This window comes from Notechis scutatus, chromosome 1 (genome assembly GCF_049901735.1).
Source record: "Notechis scutatus isolate UNSWTSFEM ecotype Mainland chromosome 1, rNotScu1.2, whole genome shotgun sequence".
NCBI lineage: Eukaryota > Metazoa > Chordata > Lepidosauria > Squamata > Elapidae > Notechis > Notechis scutatus.
This window is the reverse complement of record NC_142009.1, coordinates 75,888,982-75,911,893: the sequence shown is the minus strand read 5'-3', so window position 1 is coordinate 75,911,893 and position 22,912 is coordinate 75,888,982. Positions and strand designations below refer to the sequence as shown.

The following is a 22,912-nucleotide window of genomic DNA, read 5'->3' as shown; positions in this document are numbered from 1 at the left end:
TACATGGATTCCAGACTAGTAAGGCAGTGGAGGCTTTGAATGGAAAACAACATAAAGCTGCAGGTTTTACAATCATGTTCGATTAGGCACAAAGACGTCCATATATTCTCCCGTCATACTATCGTTCGTACATATTCATTTCTCTCTAATATACAAGCTGACATAGGTACCCTTGATGCCAATGTCTTGCATAATTGAACCTGTTCCCTGAAAGGAGGGAGGAAGCAACATTGCCAAATAAAAGAGAAATAATGAAGATTCTCCTTCCCAGGCAATTAATTTGAAGATTATGGTGAGAAACCAATGGGTTAAGGAATAGAGTCGAAGGTAAATTTCCCATTATGACTTGTGATTCCAAGCGTTGGGTTGGTTTGTACTGAGCTATGGCTTTTATTGACTTGGTTTAGCCTCCTAAACAGCATCACAGCAATCACACAAAAAATTGCCCAGTAGACTTGCTATTGTGCAGTTTTGTTATGGCCATCCAAAATATTGTACAAAAAAAGCTCAAATTCTACCTACGTTACCTGTATCTGCTGTAAAATATTTTTCAGCTGCACCAAAAATTCTTTTGCCTCCTTTGCTTTGTCTGAAATGCCATTCAAAGCCTGGGACAGTTGTGCCTGGAAGGAATAAAAGATGAAATTATCCACCACTATTCATACTTTCCTCCCTGTCTATTACAATCCTAGGCAATTATACATAAAAAGATTAAGATTTTACTTAAACGACGGGTGAGGGGGGGTGAAGACTGGGTATTCAACTAGGATTATGGAGACCCGGATTCAAGTCCGCCTTCAACCATGGAAGCTCAGTGGATAATTTCAGCTGCTTGTTCTCTCCATCCAATACATCTCATCGGCTTTTTGTGGGATAAATGGGAGAAAGCAAAACTGTGTATGCCCCCTCGAGCTTATGGAGAAAAAGTAGAAAATCAAATAAATTAATAAAAAGCAGCATCTCCTTTATGTATTGACTGATAGACAGCTTTGCAAACCCTATAAGCCACTCCTATCTGCTGGCTCTATATCAGGGGTGTCAAACTCGATTTCACTGAAGGCCGCATCAGGGTTGCATTTGACCTCAGGTGGCCAGAGTGGATGTGACCAGCTTGACATCACTCTTGTCATGGGGGATGGACCTGTAGTGGCCTGTGTGCTCTATCAGCAAAAACGGGCTCCCGAGCTCCATTTTCGGCTGCGACAGCCTCCTGCAGCCCTCTGCCAATGAAAACAGAGCTTGAAGGGGGGGGGTGCTCCCCTGAGCTCCATTTTCACTGGCAGAGGGCTGCAAGAAGCCGTTGTGGCCGAAAACAGAGTCTGGGAGGACTGCGCATGGCCCTCCTGAGCTCCATTTTCAGTGGCAGAGGCTCTGCGGGCCAGTCCCTCACTGTTTCCAGGGCAGACCTGCAGGCCAGATCTAAACAACCCGTGGCCCAGATACGGTCCCTGGGCCTTGACTTTTACACCCCTGCTCTATATGGTACATATCGGCCCAGTACATAATGGGAATAGAATAGAATAGAATAGAATAGAATAGAATAGAATAGAATAGAATAGAATAGAATAGAATAGAATAGAATTCTTTATTGGCCAAGCTGTGTGTGCGCGCACACATGAAAAATTTACAAGCAACAGCCAGAAAACATTCCTCCCAGTGTAACCATTGAGTCAATCCCTGAATTCCATGATCCTGAATCTTGGAGCATTATGTCAAGATACTGTATTTGAAGCTTCTCACTTGTTCAGTGTCCTGCCCTTCTATTACCTATTGTAGCTTTCCTACATTTTTAGCAATATAGCATCACATTAGTCTCATTAAAAAATATTCCAAACCGAATATACCTATACTACGACACCAAACGTTTTGAGCCAGTTGGAGTCCTTAAAATAATAGCGGCATCATCATCAACATATACCAGAAAAGAGACATTCATAGGGGGATGAAAATTTAAATGGGATATATTGTATACAACAACTACATTAGGAAGTGAATTTTGGAGTGACATCTTAATCTAATTCTAGAATTGTCATACGATTTTGGAATAAACAATAATAGCAACTGCTGATCAATACCAGAATCCTTGTTTTTCCCATACTAGGGGCCTCAAAATTAAACCAAATGCTGATTCAAAGTGTCAAGGTTCCAAGTAATTCCCATTCAATAAGAACCCTGAGGCAGGCATATTCCTCAAAGAACACTTTATTGGAACATATCAAATTGGCATTTTCTTGGAGAAAAACCGGCTCTAGATTCCTGCCGGTTTTACACCCAATTAAAAGTAAAACTTCCCCCCCAGTCACCCATCACATGGTCCAATCAGCATGTAGTCCAGTTGCTAGGTGACCTCACTCTCCACCTTTCAAACACCTGCACCAACATCCTTGATTCCCAGGGAAAATAATTTAATCTTGGCTACAACACCCCGGCTATCTGTACACCCCCCTCCCTGGCCCCATCGCTCCAGGCTGTGTCAGCCCTAAAGCTATGAGGAGAAGAAATTCTCCAGAGCAGGGGTCTGCAACCTTAAACACTCAAAGAGCCATTTGGACCCATTTCCCACAGAAAAGAAAACACCGGGAGCCACAAAACCTGGGTGGGCATGGCCAACTCAATGTCACTCCCACGCAGTCACATGGCACACACCCCTGCCACGCCTACCCAGGTTTTGTGGCTCCCGGTGTTTTCTTTTCTGTGGGAAATGGGTCTCTCTCCCTCCCTCCCTCTCATTTCTGTTTTGTGTGTGTGTGTGTTTTACCTTCTCAGGCCAGGTGAGGAGTGACCGGGGGGGAGGGGCCAGCTAGTGGGGCCAGCTCCCAACAGGGAGCCACAGCAGAGGGCCCAAAGATCCGCATGCGGCTCCAGAGCCACAGGTTGCTGACACCCGCTGTAGAGAAAAACTACAAAAGAAAATGGCCACAGTTCGGCCAACTTCAGGGTTGACATAAAGACCACATAATGGAAAATACATCTTCAATGTATTTTTCAAATGACATAAAAGTAAAATCAATGGTGGGATTCAAATTTTTCTACTACCGGTTCTGTGGGCGTGGCTTGGTGGGCGTGGCAGGGAAAGGATACTGTAAAATCTCCAGTCAGAGGTGATATTTGCCGGTTCTCCAAATTACTCAAAATTTCTGCTGCCGGTTCTCCAGAACAGGTCAGAACCTGCTGAATACCACCTCTGAATAGAATGTAATTTAATATGGAATGGACACATATGAAGCCCACCTGTTCCTGGCCCAGAACAGTTTTCGTTCATTAGCCATTCTTGTAATTTCCATTCTAAATGCTAAATGCTACTGAAAATGGTAAGGAGACTAATAGGTCAATAGCTGACAGGCTCACCCCTTTCCCCTTTTCTGAAAATTGGCACAATTAATTTCACTCCCCAATACTAGGGTACATATTTTCAGATTGGTCTATATATGAAAAAGTAAGGCCAAGTCAGGAACCCACTAATCACCATTATATTTCAATACCACAGCCAGAAGCCTCGCCTAATATTAGAATGTTAATAAGCTTCCTCACTTCAAACCCTGAGACTAGTAGCCGATCAGGGAAGGTCTTGTTATTTTGTTGTAAACTCATAGGTTCTTTTTCCTAAGACCCATAGAGAGTTTTAAAGGAAGCTTCCCAAACAGCCATTGGCGACTAGCTTGCTGAATGAAATGAGTTATTATTACCCAGATACAATTTGCCAAACTAAAGAGTGGGTTTTTATCTGCAAACAACAAAGGTTGCCATGGTTTCGACGAAGCCACTTTGAATGATTTGTGTTTTTTTTTTCAGTTTGAATCATTTAGAAATGAATATTGGTGCAGAGACTTTGAGATATAATGTATGCTAAATTTCTTGTGACAAAGCACCATCCCTTGTATCAAAACATTGTTTATCTCGCTTTGTTTACCTTGCTTCATTTCCTGGAGGCTACGACTCAGTACATTGGAGTAACTGGCACCTATTCTGGCATTTAGCATGATTGTCTGGTTCTCCTTTATCTCAGGGGAATTTAGAAGATTTTCTTCTCGTAACATCTTTATCTGGGCCTCTACAGATAGATGGGGCTGGGAGAGAAATGTCACATCTGGCTAAGAAACGAACAAAAAAAAGCACCCTTCTCTTCCCTCCCAATTCTCTCAAAACATACTTCTGAAGACACCCAGAATTGGTCTGTTAAGTCTGGGAGATCGGTCCCGGGTAGATCGGTCCCGGGTAGATCGGTCCCGGGTAGATAGGGTTGTATAGAGACGCGAGACTCAAAGTGCACATTCAGCTCTTTATTGAAGAATATACAGTTCTGTCCAGGACCTGCGAGCCGCTTGGCTTTATTCAGCCGGCCGGCAGCTCGGCGGCCAATGGCAGCGCTTCGAATTTCCCGCGATCGGCTCGGCCAATCACGGTAGATTCTTAGTGCGCCAATCACAGTCGTTTAGTTAACCAATCCGGTTGCGGTCCGCGTGGACCAATCAGAACTCAGGATTTGGAGAATGTTAATATAGAACATGGTCCTTCAAGGAAATTAACTGCAAAGCATAATATATTTTATAAATTGCCTTTGATGTTGGAATACTGTAAGGAGGAAAGCTTTACTTTCATGCCAATGCAGTTAATGATGCTTTTAAGTTGTCTCCCTCAGGAGGAGATTATGGCAACACTGGGGGAACAAGACAGAACACTAGTGAGGTTGTGGGCATGATTATCTCATGGTTAAATATAAGGGTTGTCAAGGCCAAACAAACATGAACACACACACACACACACACTATGCTCTTTTAAATATGCAAGCTGTCTCTTACCATAGAATAATCCAAGTATCTTGGCAAACAGTCAAGATAAATATTTAGCTATACTTTTGAAAAGTATCACCAATATTCTCTGCAGCCCACCAACTCTTTTCACAATACACTGAAAGATTTCCTTTGAAAAACTAAGTGGTGATGTTGTAAATACCACTGTGTTTGTCCACAACCTGCATTCAAGCAATGACTGTAGCAGGGCTGGGTTATTTTTCAGAGAATTTTCTTAAGCGCTTGGTGCCTAAATCTGTCAATAAAGCAGCCCATGCAAAAACAGGTCCTAGTGATTCTTTGAATAAGCATCAATTCTGCATCTATTCCTTCTCAGATAAGGGTTCATTTGTTATCCTGGGGGGGTAACAGCTGCAACAGAGTATTAATGATTTCTTTCTGATCTGTTGCTGTTTACAGTGCTGTGGGACTGTTGAGGCCGGCTTTGCAAGGCTATTTCAGAAGAGCCAAATAATGGCATTGTCGTTTCTATAATAACTACTTTACAAGATAAGACCAACAACCAGCTCTCAGAAGCCACCCAGAAGTCTCTTCAGAGAGAAGCATAAACAAATGGCCATCCCTATCTATGGACTCTGGTTATTAATTAAAATAATAAAAAGCTGTTAGGATATTAATCAATTTGGCTTGCTACATTATCCTACCTTTATTATTTGCCATTCTAGAACCTATGTATCCATCTAGGAAGCATATACTACTCAAAGAGGTAGATATCTTTTTTTTTTCAGAACAAAGAGCCCACCAAGCTTTTTGTTAAGCACAATCTATTGTTAAATGTGCAAGTCACAGTAAACAGCATGATTGAAGTTGATTGTATTAACGGATTGCCTTTGTACTGTTATGTACCTGTTATTCTGTTGCTTAACAATGTGGGAGTGTTAGCTGTTACAGAAAGAGAAGCTGTAAGGAATATAAATCCTTCCATTCCCCACTATCCTATCAAAGCAGAAGAAACAAGAAAGTCCAGTTGCCTCCTGAAAAAGCACCTTTGGGATAACCGTGACCTAGGTGACTGAGAATTTCTACGGACTTTGCTTGCCTTTTCAGAAAAGGTTGAAAACATCTGGCTCTTGAACATTTATCTTCTGTAGTTTTTTTATGACCAGTCAGAGATCTCATGGAAAAGAGGCACATGAACTTGAAAATGGGAGCCATACTTGCCATTGTTTAAAAGGCCTTGATCTGGCATACCAGCCAATGGTCTCTTAATCCCAAGTCATAAGTTTCCAGTCTATATTTTCATACCAAAGTGTGCAGAACAATTTAGAGCAGGTCGCCATGGAAAAGGTCTATGATTCAATAATTTAATAAACTGGAACAATCAAATAATTTTCTTTACCTAGATGACAGACTTCTGGATTATTTCTACATAGCTATATTACATCAAAACATTCAGTGGTTTTAAATTATTCATAATGTAATTAAAGTTCAAGAAGTACTTAACATATTTATGGGAAGAAAGAGAATCCATTTGCAAAAGAATTGCTGCTAGCATATACCTACAGTAGATAAATATTTGCTATTACCTCCTACCAAAGGCCCATGCATTCATAAGTGATGCTGATGAAATGTAACACCCAAATCAACGTATGGCACTTTTCAGTTATGGCCCAGGCACTGCAGTCAACTTGGAGAGGGTATCAATGATGGAGAACAGCACCACACATTTAAATTGTGCAAGTTTTACACATGTGACATGTAATATCCAAATTATTTGAAACATAGCCTTTGGTTCCTTGACAACATAGTGAACTATTCCAAGTATATTGTAGAAGGATAATTAATACTTGCAGAAACACAAGATAATCACTGTTATCATAAAATTAGTTAATTTATGTCTATTTTTCTCAGTGGCAAAAAGAAGGCAAATCTACATTTATGCTGATTTTGGATGGGTTCATACAGTGTGGTAAATTAAAATAAAATTAGATTTGATAGTTAGTGGTGGAAATCCAACCGTATTAAGCTGCAGCATATTTATTTGCTTGGGCAAAGCACTGTTAAATTCAGGTGAACTATTCTATTATTGCTTACTGATTGATGTAACTATTAAACTTCAATTGCTGACAATTGTAAACAGTTTGTAATTCAGAATAGCATAATAAAAATCAACAGATTAAAATAGTACAATAGTAATTTTAAAATCATCATCAACTATTGTCATTTATTTATAGTATCCCATTTTTAATTAGTGTGAACTCCAAGGGCCTTCTAGAATAACCAGGTTTTCTCAAGTTTTCAGGTGATGTTTAAGGGCAACCCAGTGCAACATGAGTTATAAGGTAATCAATGGGGTGTTAAGGTTCTGAGCTACTATTTTCAGTGCATCCCACTCCAGAAGAGTTGAGCAAAAACTTTATGAGCTGCAGTGGCGCGGTGGTTAGAATGCAATACTGCAGGCTATTTCTGCTGCCTGCTGGCTGCCTGCAATTTGGCAGTTCAAATCCCACTGGCTCAAGGTTGACTCAGCCTTCCATCCTTCCGAGGTCAGTAAAATGAGGACCAAGATTGTTGAGGGCAATAGGCTGATTCTGTAAATGGCTTAGAGAGGGCTGTAAAGCACTGTGAAGAAGTAGAAGTAGTCTTAGTGCTATTGTTGTGCACAGCCTCAGCTTGCTCCATAAGGAAGAATTGTGAGTCCAGGAGGACCTGAAAGTTGTTAGCCTGCTCTTTTCAAAAAAAGCACAATCCTATCTAAATTTCAAAGTAGTATTTTGGTTTCTGAATTACCAATCATTCTATCTGCATAAAGTTGACTCTGACCCCTTTTCTTCCCATCCAGATCCTGATGCGCTGGATTAGGGCTTCCACTTGCATTTGCTATATGATTGGTGGTGCACATTGAGGATATCTCACCTCAAACCAATACATGACTTTACCCAATGACTTAATGTAAAGATTAAATTAAATGCAGGATAGAAACAAACCCTGAGGTACCCCACGCTGGAGCACCCAATAGTTTTCTCCTCCTTCCCCAGAATCACCAACTGGAAACCTCTGTTCAGGAAGGGTCAGACTCCAATGACGAAACCATCCCTCCAATTCTCAACCCTTGCAAGCTTTCCAAGAAGGATATTGTGACAAACAATACTGAAAAATAGAGGGCAGCAGGAATGGTCTTGAAAGACAGGGGGAAAAGCTGATACTAAGTCAGTAGTCAGATAAGAGGGGCTTGAGCCTGGGCCAAGAAAATAATGTGACAAGCCCCTCCCTAAGACATGAAAAGATATGGTGAAGGAGGAGAAAGAACATTCAGTTGTACCAATAGGTTCCATTACTACAGATGTTACAGTGAAAATAATTCTGACTATGTAGCATCAATTTCTTAGTCTGATCTACCTTGTTGGGTTGTGATGGAATGTCTAACAGACTCTAGGAATACAGAGGAAAGAGCAGGACCATCACAGAAAAAAATCATCCAAGGGAGAGACAGAAGAGTTAGAGTAACTCGACAATTATGTGAAGTTGATCTGGAGAATTGCTCTGGCAGGTTTTCAAAAATCGATTACTGTACCTTACTAGCAATTACGTTCATTCCAAAAATCTAAGTTTCTGAGTTGAGTTTGCCAGCCTTGAAGGGATTATCAGAAAGAGACCAACACCTCTTTCAAAATCCTCACACTTCTACCTCCCACAAGGAGGTATTGATTATTACCTATCTCTTTGTAACCTCCCAAAATATTAAGGACAACATAGGTAGGGCAAAGATCTAGTCAAGAGGTAACAGACCTGACAATTACAGAGGACTCTGTCCACTTCTTCAAAATCCACACACTCAAAAAACACCTTAATAAAACTGCAAGCTTTGAATATGCCACATGAATCCAGTCCTTACATTTAATTATGTTATTAAAATGAAGGGATAATTTGAAATGCTGCTTCCATTGAAGCACTTTGTGATAAATTGCTCTTAACAACCATTATATCAAATGCAATTTAAACTTTATATATTTTTTCAAATGCACAGGGGTTGCCAACATTTTGGACCTCAGGGACCACCAAACTCATAATTTTAGATCCCAGGGACCACTAACCGGTTCTGTGGGCATGGCCTAATTTGTGGGTGTGGCTTGGTGGTCAGGTGACTGGCTGGGCATGGCTTGTATGTAAATATTATACATATTTATATAAATATTGAATTTTTTATAAAAAAGAACAACTTTTACCCAAAATCAGGCAAAGCAGGCAGATTGAGTTGCTCACAGAATCACAGATTCATCCAGAGATCTATCTATCTGCCATTGGTTAGCTCAGTCTGTCACATGAAATTTGCTTGCACGCAAATTCATAAAATTTGCTAGCAAGCAAACTCACAAAATTAACTCACAACACACCATGCATGTAAATATTGATTTTTTTTATAAAAAAGAGCAACTTTTACCCAAAATCAGGCAAAACAGGCAGATTGAGTTGCTCACAGAATCATTCAGTGATCTATCTACCTGCCATCGGCTAGCTCAGTCTCTCAAATTTGCTTGCCGTGAGTCTGCACTGAATTTGCTTGCAAGCAAACCTTCAGTCCTAAGGGAGGTTTGGCTGTGCTGAACCGAAGATCTAAAGACTAGCTAGAAAGCAAGAAATCCAACCATTTCCTGCTTCCTAGCTAATCTAAATCTCCCGGCAAAGCAGAACAGATGATGGTTGGAAAAAGAAAAAAATAGCAATTTAGCAGGCAAGTTTACCGGGTAAGGAGTGAGTGGGTGTGAGTGGGCGGGGAGGGTTCCCGCGGGCCATGTGGGCAGTGCAGACTTGTGTTTCTGCGCAGCCTGGATTAATTGCTTTGTGGGGGTGCTCTAGGGGTGAGATTTCTCTGCGGCCCACCAAAATTTTCTCATGGCCCACCAGCAGGCCACAGCCCACCAGTTGGCGACCGCTGCTCTAGCACACCTTTAAATATTTCATCAACAAATCACCCTATTTAAAACATTAATACTGTGTCTTAGTTTTGTATGTATATACTGATCCACTTCCAATTCCATTTGCCATCATAATATTCCAGAGCAGGAAATATTTATAGGGATAACTAATATAATTAATGACTAAGCATTTGATCTCCAACCAAGTGGAATCTGAGGAAGGAAGGAAGGAAGAAAGGAAGAAAGGACCTGTCTCATCTCTTACAATATTAGGAGGATAAACCTCAGCCAGAATGACCAATGACCAAATCTAATAGATATCTTCCACAGACAATACTCACCCATTCCTATAACATGCTAATAATAATGTACTTTGAAGCATGAAGAGTATTGCATGTTCATTTGCTCATTAATCTTTACAATAACCCTGTAAATAGGTCAAGATTATTATCCTTGCATTATGGAAGGAGAGGGCACGTTAGACTGGTAAATAGTAGGCTATTTATAGTTGGTGAGTCCATGACAGATGGGAGTTGAAGCAAGGGCTTTCTGGTTTATAGAGTGAGCTTTTCATCCCAAAACCTTTTCATCCCATCTCAATCACTGGTATGTTAAAATGAAATGTTTATTTTTCATTGATTAAGAGACAAAAGGGAATACTTTCCACTGCTAATTCCTGGGTTCATACTACAGAGCATACTGATGAAATTCTACTTCAATAGTGAAGTAGAATTTGCTCACAATAGTGAAGTAGAATTTGCTCACAATTTACTCACACTGTTCTGCATTTAAAAAAAAAACACTACTGTATGACAAAACAAATATATTTTTATTAGAATAAATTATGCAAGCCAGAGCCATACCTCACGTCGCTAGCTTCATAAAAAAACATTTGTCTTGCCATGCACGACTTCCTCGTGAGGGTGGAAAAGGCACCTAAAATTCTAGAGAGCTGCTAACAGCCATGAAAACAGTGCTGGGTTAATTAGATGCCTGACTTGTTTCACTATAAAGCTGCATTTTGTTTACCACTCACTGATGGGACTGTTGGTGGAGATAACATATATTTGCCTTTAATTTTTTCCAAACCACCAGATTTTCCATCTTTCCCCTTCTTTCAATACCACTACAAATGAACCTGAGATTGACTGGGGCGGTCCTGATTGATTTGCAGATTTATTCAAGTCATCAAAATGCTATTAGCACAGTAATGTTTTATGTTTACAAGTCTGGAGCTTGCAGGGAACTGTTGGCCAATCAGTGCTTGCCCTTTAGGGCCAATAGCTCTGCCCAAAGAACAGCCAGCCAATCAGCGCTCACTTGCTATCCTTTTCAGCTTGACAATAAATGAGTGATTTGGCTTAGCCCTGTTAGGTTTCCCTGGCTTTGTGCCAAAAAACAAATGGCCCCCTTGTCCTCTTCCCAAGCGGAAAAGAAAATATATTACTGGCTTTCCCCCAGCCTATGAATCATGTGCATGTATTGATGAATGTTTGTCCCTTCTTTTACAATAAAATCTCAAAGGCAATTGGAGGAGAAGCTGTGCATTGGGAAGGGGACAATTGCAAACAAATGCATGGCTTAGCAAATTGAAAGACTCCCCACTGGTATGGCTTCAAATCTCCACTGACTCACAAAATCCAAATGTTGGCATCCTGGCAATTCTGACCAGGGATCCTTTTCCTAACATTTACAGCAAAGCTCTTGGAGTTGGGAGATAGACTGAACAAAGGGTCCCTTCCAAATAGGAGGAGCCCAGACAGTCCTCAATGGTACATTTCCATTCGGAAGCAGAATTCCCAAAGACTTTTGAGATGCCATTTTCCTTGAGATGGCATGACACCATGTCTCCAGGCACAGGGATAGGTCACAATGTCTCAGGGTGAGACATTTCTCCCCACAGCAAAGTCCTGATCATGTGATGGAAGAAGGTGTATCTGCAGGAGCAGAAGGGGAGACATTGAGCTTTCCCAGAAAGAGGCCCGGATTAAGAGACTAAACAGTCTTGAACTGGAGGGGGATGAGAGGAAGAGGTTCAGGACAGCCGCACCCTAAAATCTCTCAGGATGTATCTAGTCGATCAGAAGGTTATAACTTTAATTTGGCAAGATTCTGTCCATTAGGTATAAACAAATAAATTGTACTCCACTGGATTTCATTGTCTCATCTCTAGGTTTGGGCCTGGCAAGTCCTGATGTCATATGGGATCCATTTTGGCTGTGATGACCACACCTATGGCGTGTGTCAAAGCTCACACGGCACAACATGCCAGCAATCCCCTAAAGCTAACATCCACTCTTGAAAGCACGTCCTGTTCTCAGGTGATTTTTGGAGCTGCGGAGGTTGTGCAAGAATGTGAGGAGCTCTCATGCAGCCCATGAACCCTTTAGACGTCACACAAGATCACACTCTGTTTTCACACAGTGTTTGGAGAATCCAGAGACCATGCAAGAGCACAGCACTTTTGCATAACTTCCAGAGAGTATGGAGACTGCCTGAAAGCACATTCCATTCTTATATGGTCTCCATAGCCTCCAAAAATCACACAAGAATGGGATGTGCAGTTTTTGGAGACTGGAGACAAACTCCACAGAAAAAACATTCTCAAAAGCTACTTCAAGAAAGACCTCGTATAATTTCAGAGCAGGGTGCCTTTAAGCTTTACATTTGTGGACTTCAACTTCCAGAATTCCTCAGCCAGCTTTGCTGGCTGAGGAATTCTGGGAGTTGAAGTCCACAAGTCTTAAAGTTGCCAAGGTTGGACACCCCTGCCCTAGAGGAAGCCTTGGGTAGGCCACAGGAGCCTGTAAAGAAAAAGAGAACACAACCTGAAGATACATAGGAAATCCTGGGGAGCTCTGGGCCACAAGGCCAGTCACGCTGTTCCCAAAAAGGTTCACACACCTTTTGGAACAGCACAAGGCACCTTTTCTGAGTAGCAGTGGTGGGGCTAGAGCTGAAGTCAAGGGCCATGACTCAACTTCAGGCCCAGCCTGAATTGCCAAATGCCACTATTCAGGGTGACCTACATTTGGGGGCGGGGAGAGCTAGAGAATTGATTTTCTTTTATTTGGGAAGGGTGACACACCAGCAGAATCAAATTTTTTGACACGCCGAGTCCAAAAGGTTTGCCATCACTGCACTAGGGGGCTCACCTTGCCTTATTAAGCTGAGCTACTGTATACCTTCATCTAAAAAAAACCTCTCAGTAGCTTTTTGAAGTTGGAGAAAATACAAATTCCTTTTTATCTTTCTGCAGGAAAGATAGAACATGATTACTAGTATAATAGAGTGGAAGGAGGAAAGGCTGCATATAGGCACACACTGAAGAAGGAAACAGCTGTTGGGTTGTCTTGAAATACTGAAGAGATGGGAGCCCTCATTCAACCACTCAAGCTCTGTCGAGCAATCAATGCAGACATTTTTTATTGCACTGCAGTTTTAAAAAAAGGCCCCCTTAAGCAAAGTTAGCACATATAAAGAAAGACCATGTTAATAGCTTTTTTTCCAGACATGTTACTTTATCAATAAAAGGAGGCTCCTGCGTGGCATGCATGTATCTGTGTGAGTATGCAGAGTCAAAGCAACTCTTCCTCTAAATAAAGGAGCTGATGCAGTCCCCTGGGGGACGTACATTGTATAAAGTATGTATTATTTAGCAATGAAAGACATTTCATTGAAGTACAAAGTGAATAATCAATAATTGTCCTTCCCAGCAAAGACAAATGGGCTTAATTGGTTTTCAAGTCAATCTCAAGATCTACTTAAGAGTAAGGACAACATAGTTGTATTTAATTAAAAAAAACAACCATATGAACAGTATTTTAAAGCTCCATCTATGCATAACATACAGTACTTTTAATTCTTGTCATAGTCTAAAATCCTGTGCTACAAATGGTTAAATGCTCCTGAATTTTAGTATCAGATAGAAAATAAAAGGAAAACAAAAAGGAACACGACTATAGGCAACTGATCATTTCCAATTGCTTTACTCAATTTAGGATTATTTGTGATTTCAGATAAGAGATCCACCTTCTATTCAAAACACATCTTGGATGTGGGGCTGATCAGAAATAGTCCTCAACTTACAGACGTTCATTTAGTGACCATTTGAAGTTACAATGGCACTGCAAAAAAGTGACTGAGGAACACTTTTTCATCCTTATAACAGTTGCAGCATTCCCATGGTCATATAATTAACATTTGGGCTCTGGGTAGCTGGCAAGTGTTTATGACGGTTGTATTATCCTGGAATTATGTGATCACCGTTTGTAACCTTCCTAGCTGGCTTCTGACAATCAAAGTCAATGGGTGAACCCAGTTTTGCTTAATGGCTGCATAATTCACTTAACAACTGCAGTGATTCACTTAACAATTCGGCAAAAGAGGTGATAAAATGGGCCAACTTTCACTTAACTGTCTTGCTTAGCAAAAAAAAATGAGGGCTCAGTTGTGTTCATAAGTCAAAGGCTACCTGAACAGGGAACGTGTCATGCCCCTGTTGGAGACTGACTCTGAGGGAGAGGAGGAACAGCCGACAAGGAGCGGAAGTGTGGCTCTGGAGGTTGTGGAGGAGGCTGGGCAGTCAGAGGGCAGAGGCTGGCTGGGCAGTCAGAGGAAGACCCAGACCCTAGGGCACGCAGGGAGGAACAGAGAAGGGAACAATGTGGCTTATGGGAGAGGAAGCGGCCATGATCCCCCTCATTGGCTGCAGCTGGGGGGAATAGTATAAATGAGGGGCATTTAAAACATAGGATTTCTAGAAGCAAAGTGTGTTTTATTTCTGGCTGAGGTTTATCTTGGTTGGCATTCTTCCAACGGACTGTGCCTTGTTACCTTCTTGAAGTTTGTAATTAATTATCCTGGTCTGTCGTGGATATTCCTACAGTGAGGCCAAGTTGGAGGCATTAAAGGAAATTTATTTACGTTTGGGAATTTATTACATGTGTGCTGCTTCCCGGGTCATCACAATGTGGCTCTTTCTACAAAGATACACTAATGACCAATCTGTTTCACTGTGAAAGATTCTGACCTACATATGACGATGGTTATTTGAAAAGCCCTGTTCTGGCATACAAATCTGGGAGTCCGCTTATAGTACGTGTTACGAGTTTTGAGGAAGAGCTACTCCTTGGTCCTGCTATCATCAGAGAGGTGTATTTGGAAGGAACCTGAGAATGCACCTTTTCCATTGTTGCTCCAAACTTTGAAGCTACCTGCTAAGAGAAGGCCAGATTGCTTTCCCCATTTTTGTGTCTGTGTGCCAGTCAATTTTTATTCAGATGGGAAATTGTCTGCTACAGACAGATTTAATTTGGCTGCTGTTTGTTTCTTTTTACTGATGTGTAATTCGTTTTTTGTTTATCGTTTAAGCTTTATTTCTGTAAGCTTAAGCTGTATCGCAACTTGGGTGCAAAATCATGGTTGTTTTAGCCGACTGGTTGTTTTAAACACAATGTTTTAAAATCTCTGGGGTGACTGGCCGCCAACTTCTTTCTCACAAAGCTTTGCTGAGAATGTATCTTCTCAAAACCCCCAAAGAATCCCTAATATTCACAGTGACCTGAATCTTTTGGCTCACAAGGGACACCTTGAACTATCCTCAGGCTAGAAATTGGTGGCTCTGAAGTTGCTATGAAAACTTTGCTTGGGAGAACCGCCAAATCATCCACCTTTGTGACAGACGGCAGAGGAGACAAATGGGGGAGTTGTTGAGGCAAGGGGGAAGGTATAGTGTTAGTCTCATTTTGCAAATAATGCTGAAGTAATCTTCAAAACTGATTAAGTCACTCCTTTAAAAGGTGCATAAGACCTGTTGCTAAGAGAAGCCCAATAGAGATCGGAAAGAACTGTGCATGCATCTAATCGTTAAAAACAAACAAACCAGGAGTGTTTCAAAATGCCCATTTGAAGTCAGTTTATCCCTGCTTACACCTTATGTCTTGATAAGGACAGTTGATTAAAATTCTCTGCTTTCTGCTCAGATCCTATAAGTCATTCTCCTCTTAACAGTGTTTTTTTCTAAAATGAGAAGCGCCAGTGCTAAACTCAGTCTGCACATAATACAACGGTCATCCTGATTTCAATCTTCCACGAATGGTATCGGATATAAACTCTGCACTTCCTCAGAGGCGTTTCTTGTAGTGCCTATGACGTTTGCCTTTTCTTCCACAGCTCAGCATTGAGCTCTTCTTCTGCAAGAAGAATGCCCAGGTAAGTTTTCGGGGAGGAAATGGTTCACCCCTGGGAAGTAGCCAAGAGTCACCCGAGACAGTGAGATGTATGGCATAAATATTTAATAAATAAACACGTAATAAACTCCCTTTAGAAGAGAGGCACCTCTCTTCACATTTAGCAGGATAACACCCAGAAGCCTCCGTTGGCCTGCGGAGCAGGGCAGGCCGCTGGTGGGCAAGGCTTACCTTGTGCTGTTTCCACATGGCTCCCAGGGCTTTCACATCATGCTTGGAGTGTTTGCCTTCTTCCAGACATTGATAGCAGACGGGGGTCCGGCAGGTCACACAGTACATGCTGTAGTTCTCCAGCTCATGATCCGCGCACGTTGGGGACTTGCGGACAGGGCCCGGGCCTTTGCTGCCGCCGCCACCGCACGCCCCGCCCGCGCCGGTAGGGGCGCTCTGCTGCTGGCTGGGGGGAGGAACCAAGCGGTGCTTGGCGAAAGGCCCGCGGGACGGGTGACATTTGACCTGGCAAGCCGAGCAGTAGAGCACCTCGCACTGTTCGCACAGCACGGCGGCCGGCTCCGGAGGGCTGCGGTCGCACAGTTGGCATTTGGCCGTAGCCGAAGCGGCGGCCCGGCTCTGTTGGTAGCGGTGCACGATGGCCTCCAAGAGGCGGTTGCGCTGGAAGCCGCGCAGGCCGCGAGGATCCAGGGAAGCGCTGCGATGGCATTGCGGGCAGGTGAGCGAGGAGCTGGTTCCGCTCCCGCGGGCCCCCGCCAAAGCCGCCGCGGCCGATAATCCCGGAGGCGGAGGTACCAAGGGCAACACTCGCACCCCGTTAGGAGATTTCAGGCTCGGGGTGTAGGAGCCGTAGCCGCTGTCCGTCTCGCTGTGCAAGCTCACCTTGTCTGCATGGTCTCCGCCAACGGTCCCGCTGCTTCCGCCGGCGCCGCACTCGTAGTCCAGAGAAGCCGGCCCGCTTGGAGCTCCAGCGCCTGGCATTGCCGCTGCCGCGGGGCCCCGAGGGTGCAGCATGGCGGGCAGATGCTGCTCGGACTCCGGCGTTTGCACAGCGATGGTGCGGGCGCAGGGCAGGCAGACATTGTGCGAGCAGGGCAAGATGATGGGCTCGCGGAAGAGAGACCCGCAGACGGGGCATTTCAGCTCTTCTTCCATAGCTGCGGCTGCTTTCTGTCCAGAACGGCGGAGTAGGGAGGATGGAAAGCGATCAACACGAAGGCGGCAAGCTGCGGTCAGGCTTCTCGCTGCTCTTGCCGCCACCTTGTCGACCCATATTCCGCCGCGCAGCCCTTCTCTGCTTTCAATGGCGCATACGTCGTCGAGGCAGGGGTGGCGGGCCGGGGAACCTCTGCGGTCCGCTGCAGGGCCAGCGCGTGCCCATAGAGGAGCTCAGGCATTTGCTTGGGGCGGCACGATGGGTGGGGGCGGCACAGCAGGTGAAAGCGGGTTGCAGGCGAGAGTGGCCAAAAAAAAAAAAAACCCCACAAAAAAAACCCTTCAGCGCTCACCGATTAGGGCGACCATTAGATGGCAGCAAAGGGGTACCTAGAGAGCTGCATTTCTTTGCTGTCATCTAAAGGTTGCCCAGATTTCTGCAGCCTCGATCTGGTTGTCATCGATCGCCCCCCAGCCACCTCGCACTCCGCCTTTCCTCAAGAACGCTTTCTCCTCCTAATGCTACTGATGCTGTTTCTCTCCCCGGTGTATCTTATGTGACGCAAGGCCTAGGCGCCGGAATAGGCTCGCTTCCCATTGTCGTGGGGCCCATCTGAGAGGCTTGCCTCGGGGCCCGGAGAGACCTCTACTTACGCCCCTGTCTCGTCTTCTCCCCGGAAAGATGTTGGAAAGGAATCCGATTTCAGCACCCAGGAGGCGTTGGACAGCTCCTCGCGGGAAACAGAGAGCGTGTGTCCAGTTCAGCACCGCGGCACGTATGGACAGCGATTTCGGCGGTTGAGCAAGGAAGGGTCCTTGAGGTCGAGTTCAACAGCGCCAATGGCCGGATCAGCCCGCTTGGCGTTGCAGCTGCCGTGCTCCAAGCAAGAAGGAAGGGCGGGAGGGATGGGTGGGTTGTTTTTTTCCCCTAGTCTCCGCAGCTGCTGCCGCAGCGGGACTGACCTTGCTCGATGGCGACGGCCAAAGACATGGAAGACGAGTCGGCTATTGTTTATTGCAAAGGAATTTCCTTGCCTTTGGTGGATACCGTTGTGTAATAATCCGCTTGCTTGAATTTCTATTGCATAGAGTAAAAAAAAAAAAGGGGGAGAATATCGTAAAGGGGGCGGGAGTAGGTTTTTTTTTTCTCTCTCTCCAGCAAATAGATGAGCACTTGCGTGTGACAGTGAAGGGAGAGCAAGTTTTATTTAAAGGGAGATGTCTTTATATATCTTATGTTTATGGCTTAAAAACCCATTACTTAGAGATCAGATTGAGGATGGGAAGGGCAGGGCAGGGGAGATTCTTCATTTATATTAGTTTTATTATGCCCAGAGGGGAAGGGGGAAATGCTCTAAATGAATAAATTGGAAAGGCTAGAATGTGACCCCAACATAATTGTTTGGTTTTGTTTTTCAGCTCTCTTGTTACACTGAAGCACCAATTCAGACCACAAAATCAAGCACTTTAGTTAAAAGAATGAAAGAGAAATGTGGCTTTTTCATTATTATAGGTGGCACATAGCCTGAATGGTGATTGGATGATGGCACTTTACACAAACACACACACACACAATCATACCTGATGTAGGAAATAGAAATGAAGCACATCACTGGCAACCAAATCCAGCTTTGTTTCGAGAATAAATCAGAGTTGACAGCTGAATGTGTGTGAGTTGGAAATAATTATTACCAGAAATCTCTCACAGTGTAAACCCCATCTGTTTTTCCTTTCCTGTACATATGTCTTAGAAAATGGAGAAATAAGCTGTTAGGGTTTTCTTTTTAATACAAATAAAAAAGCCCTTTTTTTAATCTTTAGAAACAATATAGAGGTACTGCAACCTAAATGTTAACAGCATGGAAAATAAATTAGATATACTAATTAGATATACTTATCGGTAAAAGATAGTGTAGTGTTTCTTGTTTTAAATGTGCATGTATTAAAAACTAAAGAAGCAAAAGGAGACACAGTATATAGTCAAAAATATACTGCTATGGTAAATACAAAATATTGCTTTTATTTTGCATTTGTTATTCTGCTCTCCAGATATCATCAGATGATATGCTATATATGAAGCAATTGTTTAATTGATTTCTAATATATTTTATACCATCTTCAAGACTAAAAACTTGAACGCTAAGACTCAAAGTAATCCCTTTTCTTCAGACCAGAAAAGAACTGATTTCAACCTGGAATTGTAATAATCTATGGTTAAATCCACTGTATGGTCTTTTCAGAACTTGGTCTTCGTTTCCCTCTTTTTCTGGCATACCACTCTGAGCACCAGAATGAAAAAGAAATGGGGCATTCTCCAACTCCTAAAAATTTTATGAATGTGTCCAAAATTAATTATGCACATACTGCAGTTTCCATCCTCACTATATTAATTCTGCATCACTTCAGTGCTGTAAAGGCTTGTGTTCAGAAGAGAATTCAGAAACTTCTACAACCATAAAGTGGTTTTCCCAAAAGTGCTTTTTCAAGAGGCAAGTGGACTTTCTGGTTTTTCTTTGAAGACGTTTTGCTTCTCATCCAAGAAGCTTCTTCAGCCGAAAAATGAGAAAATCCAGCTGCCTCTTGAAAAAAACACCTTTGGGACAACCTTGATCTGGATGACTGAGAAGCTCCATAGACATAAAGTGATTTGATTATCCCTGGATTTCCTGATCAAGATTTTCCTCCAAGTATGATATTAATTATTGATTCATCCTTAAAAAAAATCCAATTTCTCTATTGTACAATCAACGAGAATTTCAACATATAAAAAATAGTGAAATAGGATTCCTGCTAATATCTATGAAAAATCGGCCTGTCACCCCTTTGAACACAATTGTGTGCCATTGACATCCCTGGAGAAGGACAAAGAGAACTTTGAAAAGACATGCTTTGAAATGCAAGCACAAAAAAAGTGGGAGTATTTTTTTCATCATGTTTATTTTTGTGTTTGTTTACTTAATCACATTTTTCTGATGTTGCAATCGCAAGATTCTTGGTGGCTAAAAATATAATAAAAGTATAATAAGCTTAAGATACAATAAGTATAAAAAATGTAAAATAAATTGAAATAAAACCCAATTGAAACATATGGAATAGACTCCCTAAAATTCTCGAAAATAACTAATTTTTAGAGATTTTTTTTTCTAGCAGAAGATTATTCAAGAAGGTTTAATCACCAAAGAATGAAAAAAAACCTAGGATGTGCAGGCCTATCCCCATCCACAAAATAGTGGACAAATAGATCCTTCTTTTGGCATGAGGTTGGATTGCTGCTAGTGGAGATAAGAGGTCCTGAAGATAATCAGACACCTAGTCATATTTCTCTACATCTTGTGTTCTTAACATAGCATCTGTAGGTAATATTGTTAACATAGGATTAAAAAAACACAAATCTGCTTTCAGGGGGAAAAAATGACATTCCAAATAATAAAATGTAGTTATTTTCACATTTTTGTCTCATCTTGCAATAAATCCAGGGATACCTCACAGTATATATTCGTATTTTAATGACAGTAGAAATACAGCTGGTGACATAATCCATACACGTTGGGAAAATGCTCTCATGCTGTCAGAATTTTTAATCTATATTTTATATCCGTGTCCTTTATTGAGGCACTTTCTAGAAGATGTCCAAAAGGTCAGTGTTATACATTTAAGCCACTGTAAAGCAACTTAACGCAATGCAGTTCCCTGAATATTTTAAGTTACTTGTTTAATTCTCAATAATACCTGTGCTAGATGAATTCCAGACACTATCTGTCACTTAGCAAAATGAATTACAGTGGGAATATTGTAAGAGAGTGGAAATGAAGTTCTCCCCTAATTACACCAAGTTACAAAGCAGTACACTATGAGTTCAACTCCTGCCTTAGCCATGGAAGCCATCTGGGTGACCTTGGGTCAGTCACTCTCTCTTCAGCCCAACTCACCTCCCAAGAGTTGCTGTTGTGGGGGAAATAGGAGTAAGGAGCATTAGATATGTTCACCACTTTGTTTATAAAAACAATAAAGGTTGGGGTATAAATATATACATTCATAATAATTATTCTATGTAGAAGTGAAGGATTGCTGTCTTGTTGAACCAGAACAGACATTAACAATGCCAGGGAAGGTTTTCTGGCCTAAAGCAAAGTTGCTTGCAGTTGGCCAGGGGAACCTTTACAATCACAGGAAGAACCTAGGAGTCACCTTTCTTAAGCAATATTATGCTAGAATGCAGTGGTGGTATTCATTTTTTTTTTTTTACTACCAGTTCTGTGGGCATGGCTTGGTGGGTATGATGTGGCTTGGTGAGTGTGGCATGGCTTGGTGGGTGTGGCTTGGTGGGCATGGCAGGGGAAGGATACCGTAAAATCTTCATTCCCACCCCACTCCAGGGGGAAGTTACTGCAAAATCCCCATTCCCTCCCCACCCAACTAACATGCTTTCCAGCTCCGTTCTCCTGTGCATGGCAACAAAAGCAGACCCAGCCAATCCACTGGAACTCAGAAGGCAGAGAATAGATGGGGGCGGGGCTAGTCAGAGGTGGTATTCCAAACTATTCAAAATTTCTGCTACCGGTTCTCCGAACTACTCATAATTTCCACTACCAGTTCTTCAGAACTGGTTAGTACCTGCTGAATACCACCTCTGGAAGCGGCTGAATACCACCTCTGCTAGAATGTCAGGGTAATGATTTAAGTGTTGACCAGCTGCTATGATGATGTAATATTGGGAGTCAGCAAGGTTTTTGGGCTGATATCACTTTAAGAGCATATAATAGGAAGAGGCCCTGTTGGGATGTCTCTCTCTGTCTCTCCGTGTGTGCTTCCTTGCTGTAATTGCTGATTGCTGTTTGAGGTCTGACTAAAGTACGTGTTATCTTTGTAGATAAATAAAACCATTATTTAAAATACAAACTTCTGTTTACTGTGTTTGTTCCTGGGTTGTCTTACATAGTAAAACTGCACATTCTGACATAGAACCTGATGACAGAATACAGCCTATAATTCCTTCCTTCATTCTACCTACACCAGGGGCCTTCAAACTTGACAGCTTTAAGACTTGTCGACTTCAACTCCCAGAATTCCTTCTCCAGTCATATTAGCACAGGAATTGTGGGAGTTGAAGTCCACAAGTCTTAAATTTGCCAAGTTTGAAGACCCTTGTCCTACACCAACACAGCAAAACGTGTGCATGGAATTCAATCAACCAGATAAGAGAAGCAATTTTCCTGGGCAACCAGTGATGGAGAAAATGATGTTCCAGGCTCTGGAACCATTTCTAATTGTCCATGTCACTGGTTAATTAAAGTTTTAAGGTGTGCTTAAATATAAGGTGATGCTCATTAAGCAGACCAATTAATTGACCGAAACTTTAATCTCTACATTTTACAGGTGAGATAAGGAAAAGCTGAATGGAAAATTCTAAAGCCAAAGAATTTAAACCCTGAGAAAAGATTAAATGCAAGGAATGACTTCCAGATTGGAAGAAGCAGGCTGAAGTTTCTTTCTTTTTGGGGGTGGGGGTGGGTGTCCCATTTCAGGAGTCCCCAGAATTCTCCACCTGGCTGGAGAATTCTGGGAGTTGAAGTCCACAAGTCTTAAAGTTTTTAAGTTTGGGGACCTCTGCACTATTTCCACATAATGGCATATCTTTCTCCTGGAATGCCTTGATTTGCAAAGGATTATTTTTAAAAAGTTTTAATTTCTTAGCTTTCTCCTGTTCTTCTTTTTTTTCTTATATGACCCATTTCGTGTTCTTCCTAGGTTACATTATACTATATCTGTAAAATTGGCAATCCAATAAAAAATAAATTAAAAAAATACAACCATGTGTCCAGAGACCATTCAAAGTTCTGACAGAACTCAAAAAAGAGAGTTACGATTGGTCCTCCCACTTATAACC

The 22,912-nt window shown here is 42.3% G+C and overlaps 1 protein-coding gene across 3 annotated transcripts in view; it reads right to left on the bottom strand.

Moving 5' to 3' along the window:
- The window catches only part of TRIM67 (tripartite motif containing 67), a 42,216-nt gene extending 24,958 nt beyond the window's left edge, over window positions 1-17,258 (bottom strand). For 2 of the 3 annotated variants that reach the window (XM_087968107.1, XM_087968112.1), the window contains exons 1-2: window positions 16,090-17,118; window positions 528-623 (exon numbers count right to left, since the gene is read on the bottom strand). In XM_087968107.1, coding sequence (XP_087824233.1) covers window positions 528-623; window positions 16,090-17,025 — 1,032 coding nt within the window. In that variant the 5' untranslated portion in view covers window positions 17,026-17,118. Of the gene's footprint in view, window positions 1-527; window positions 624-16,089 lie in introns of all 3 variants that reach the window. The other variant, XM_087968117.1, reaches the window with a different exon arrangement.
- Window positions 17,259-22,912: the final 5,654 nt, after the last annotated feature.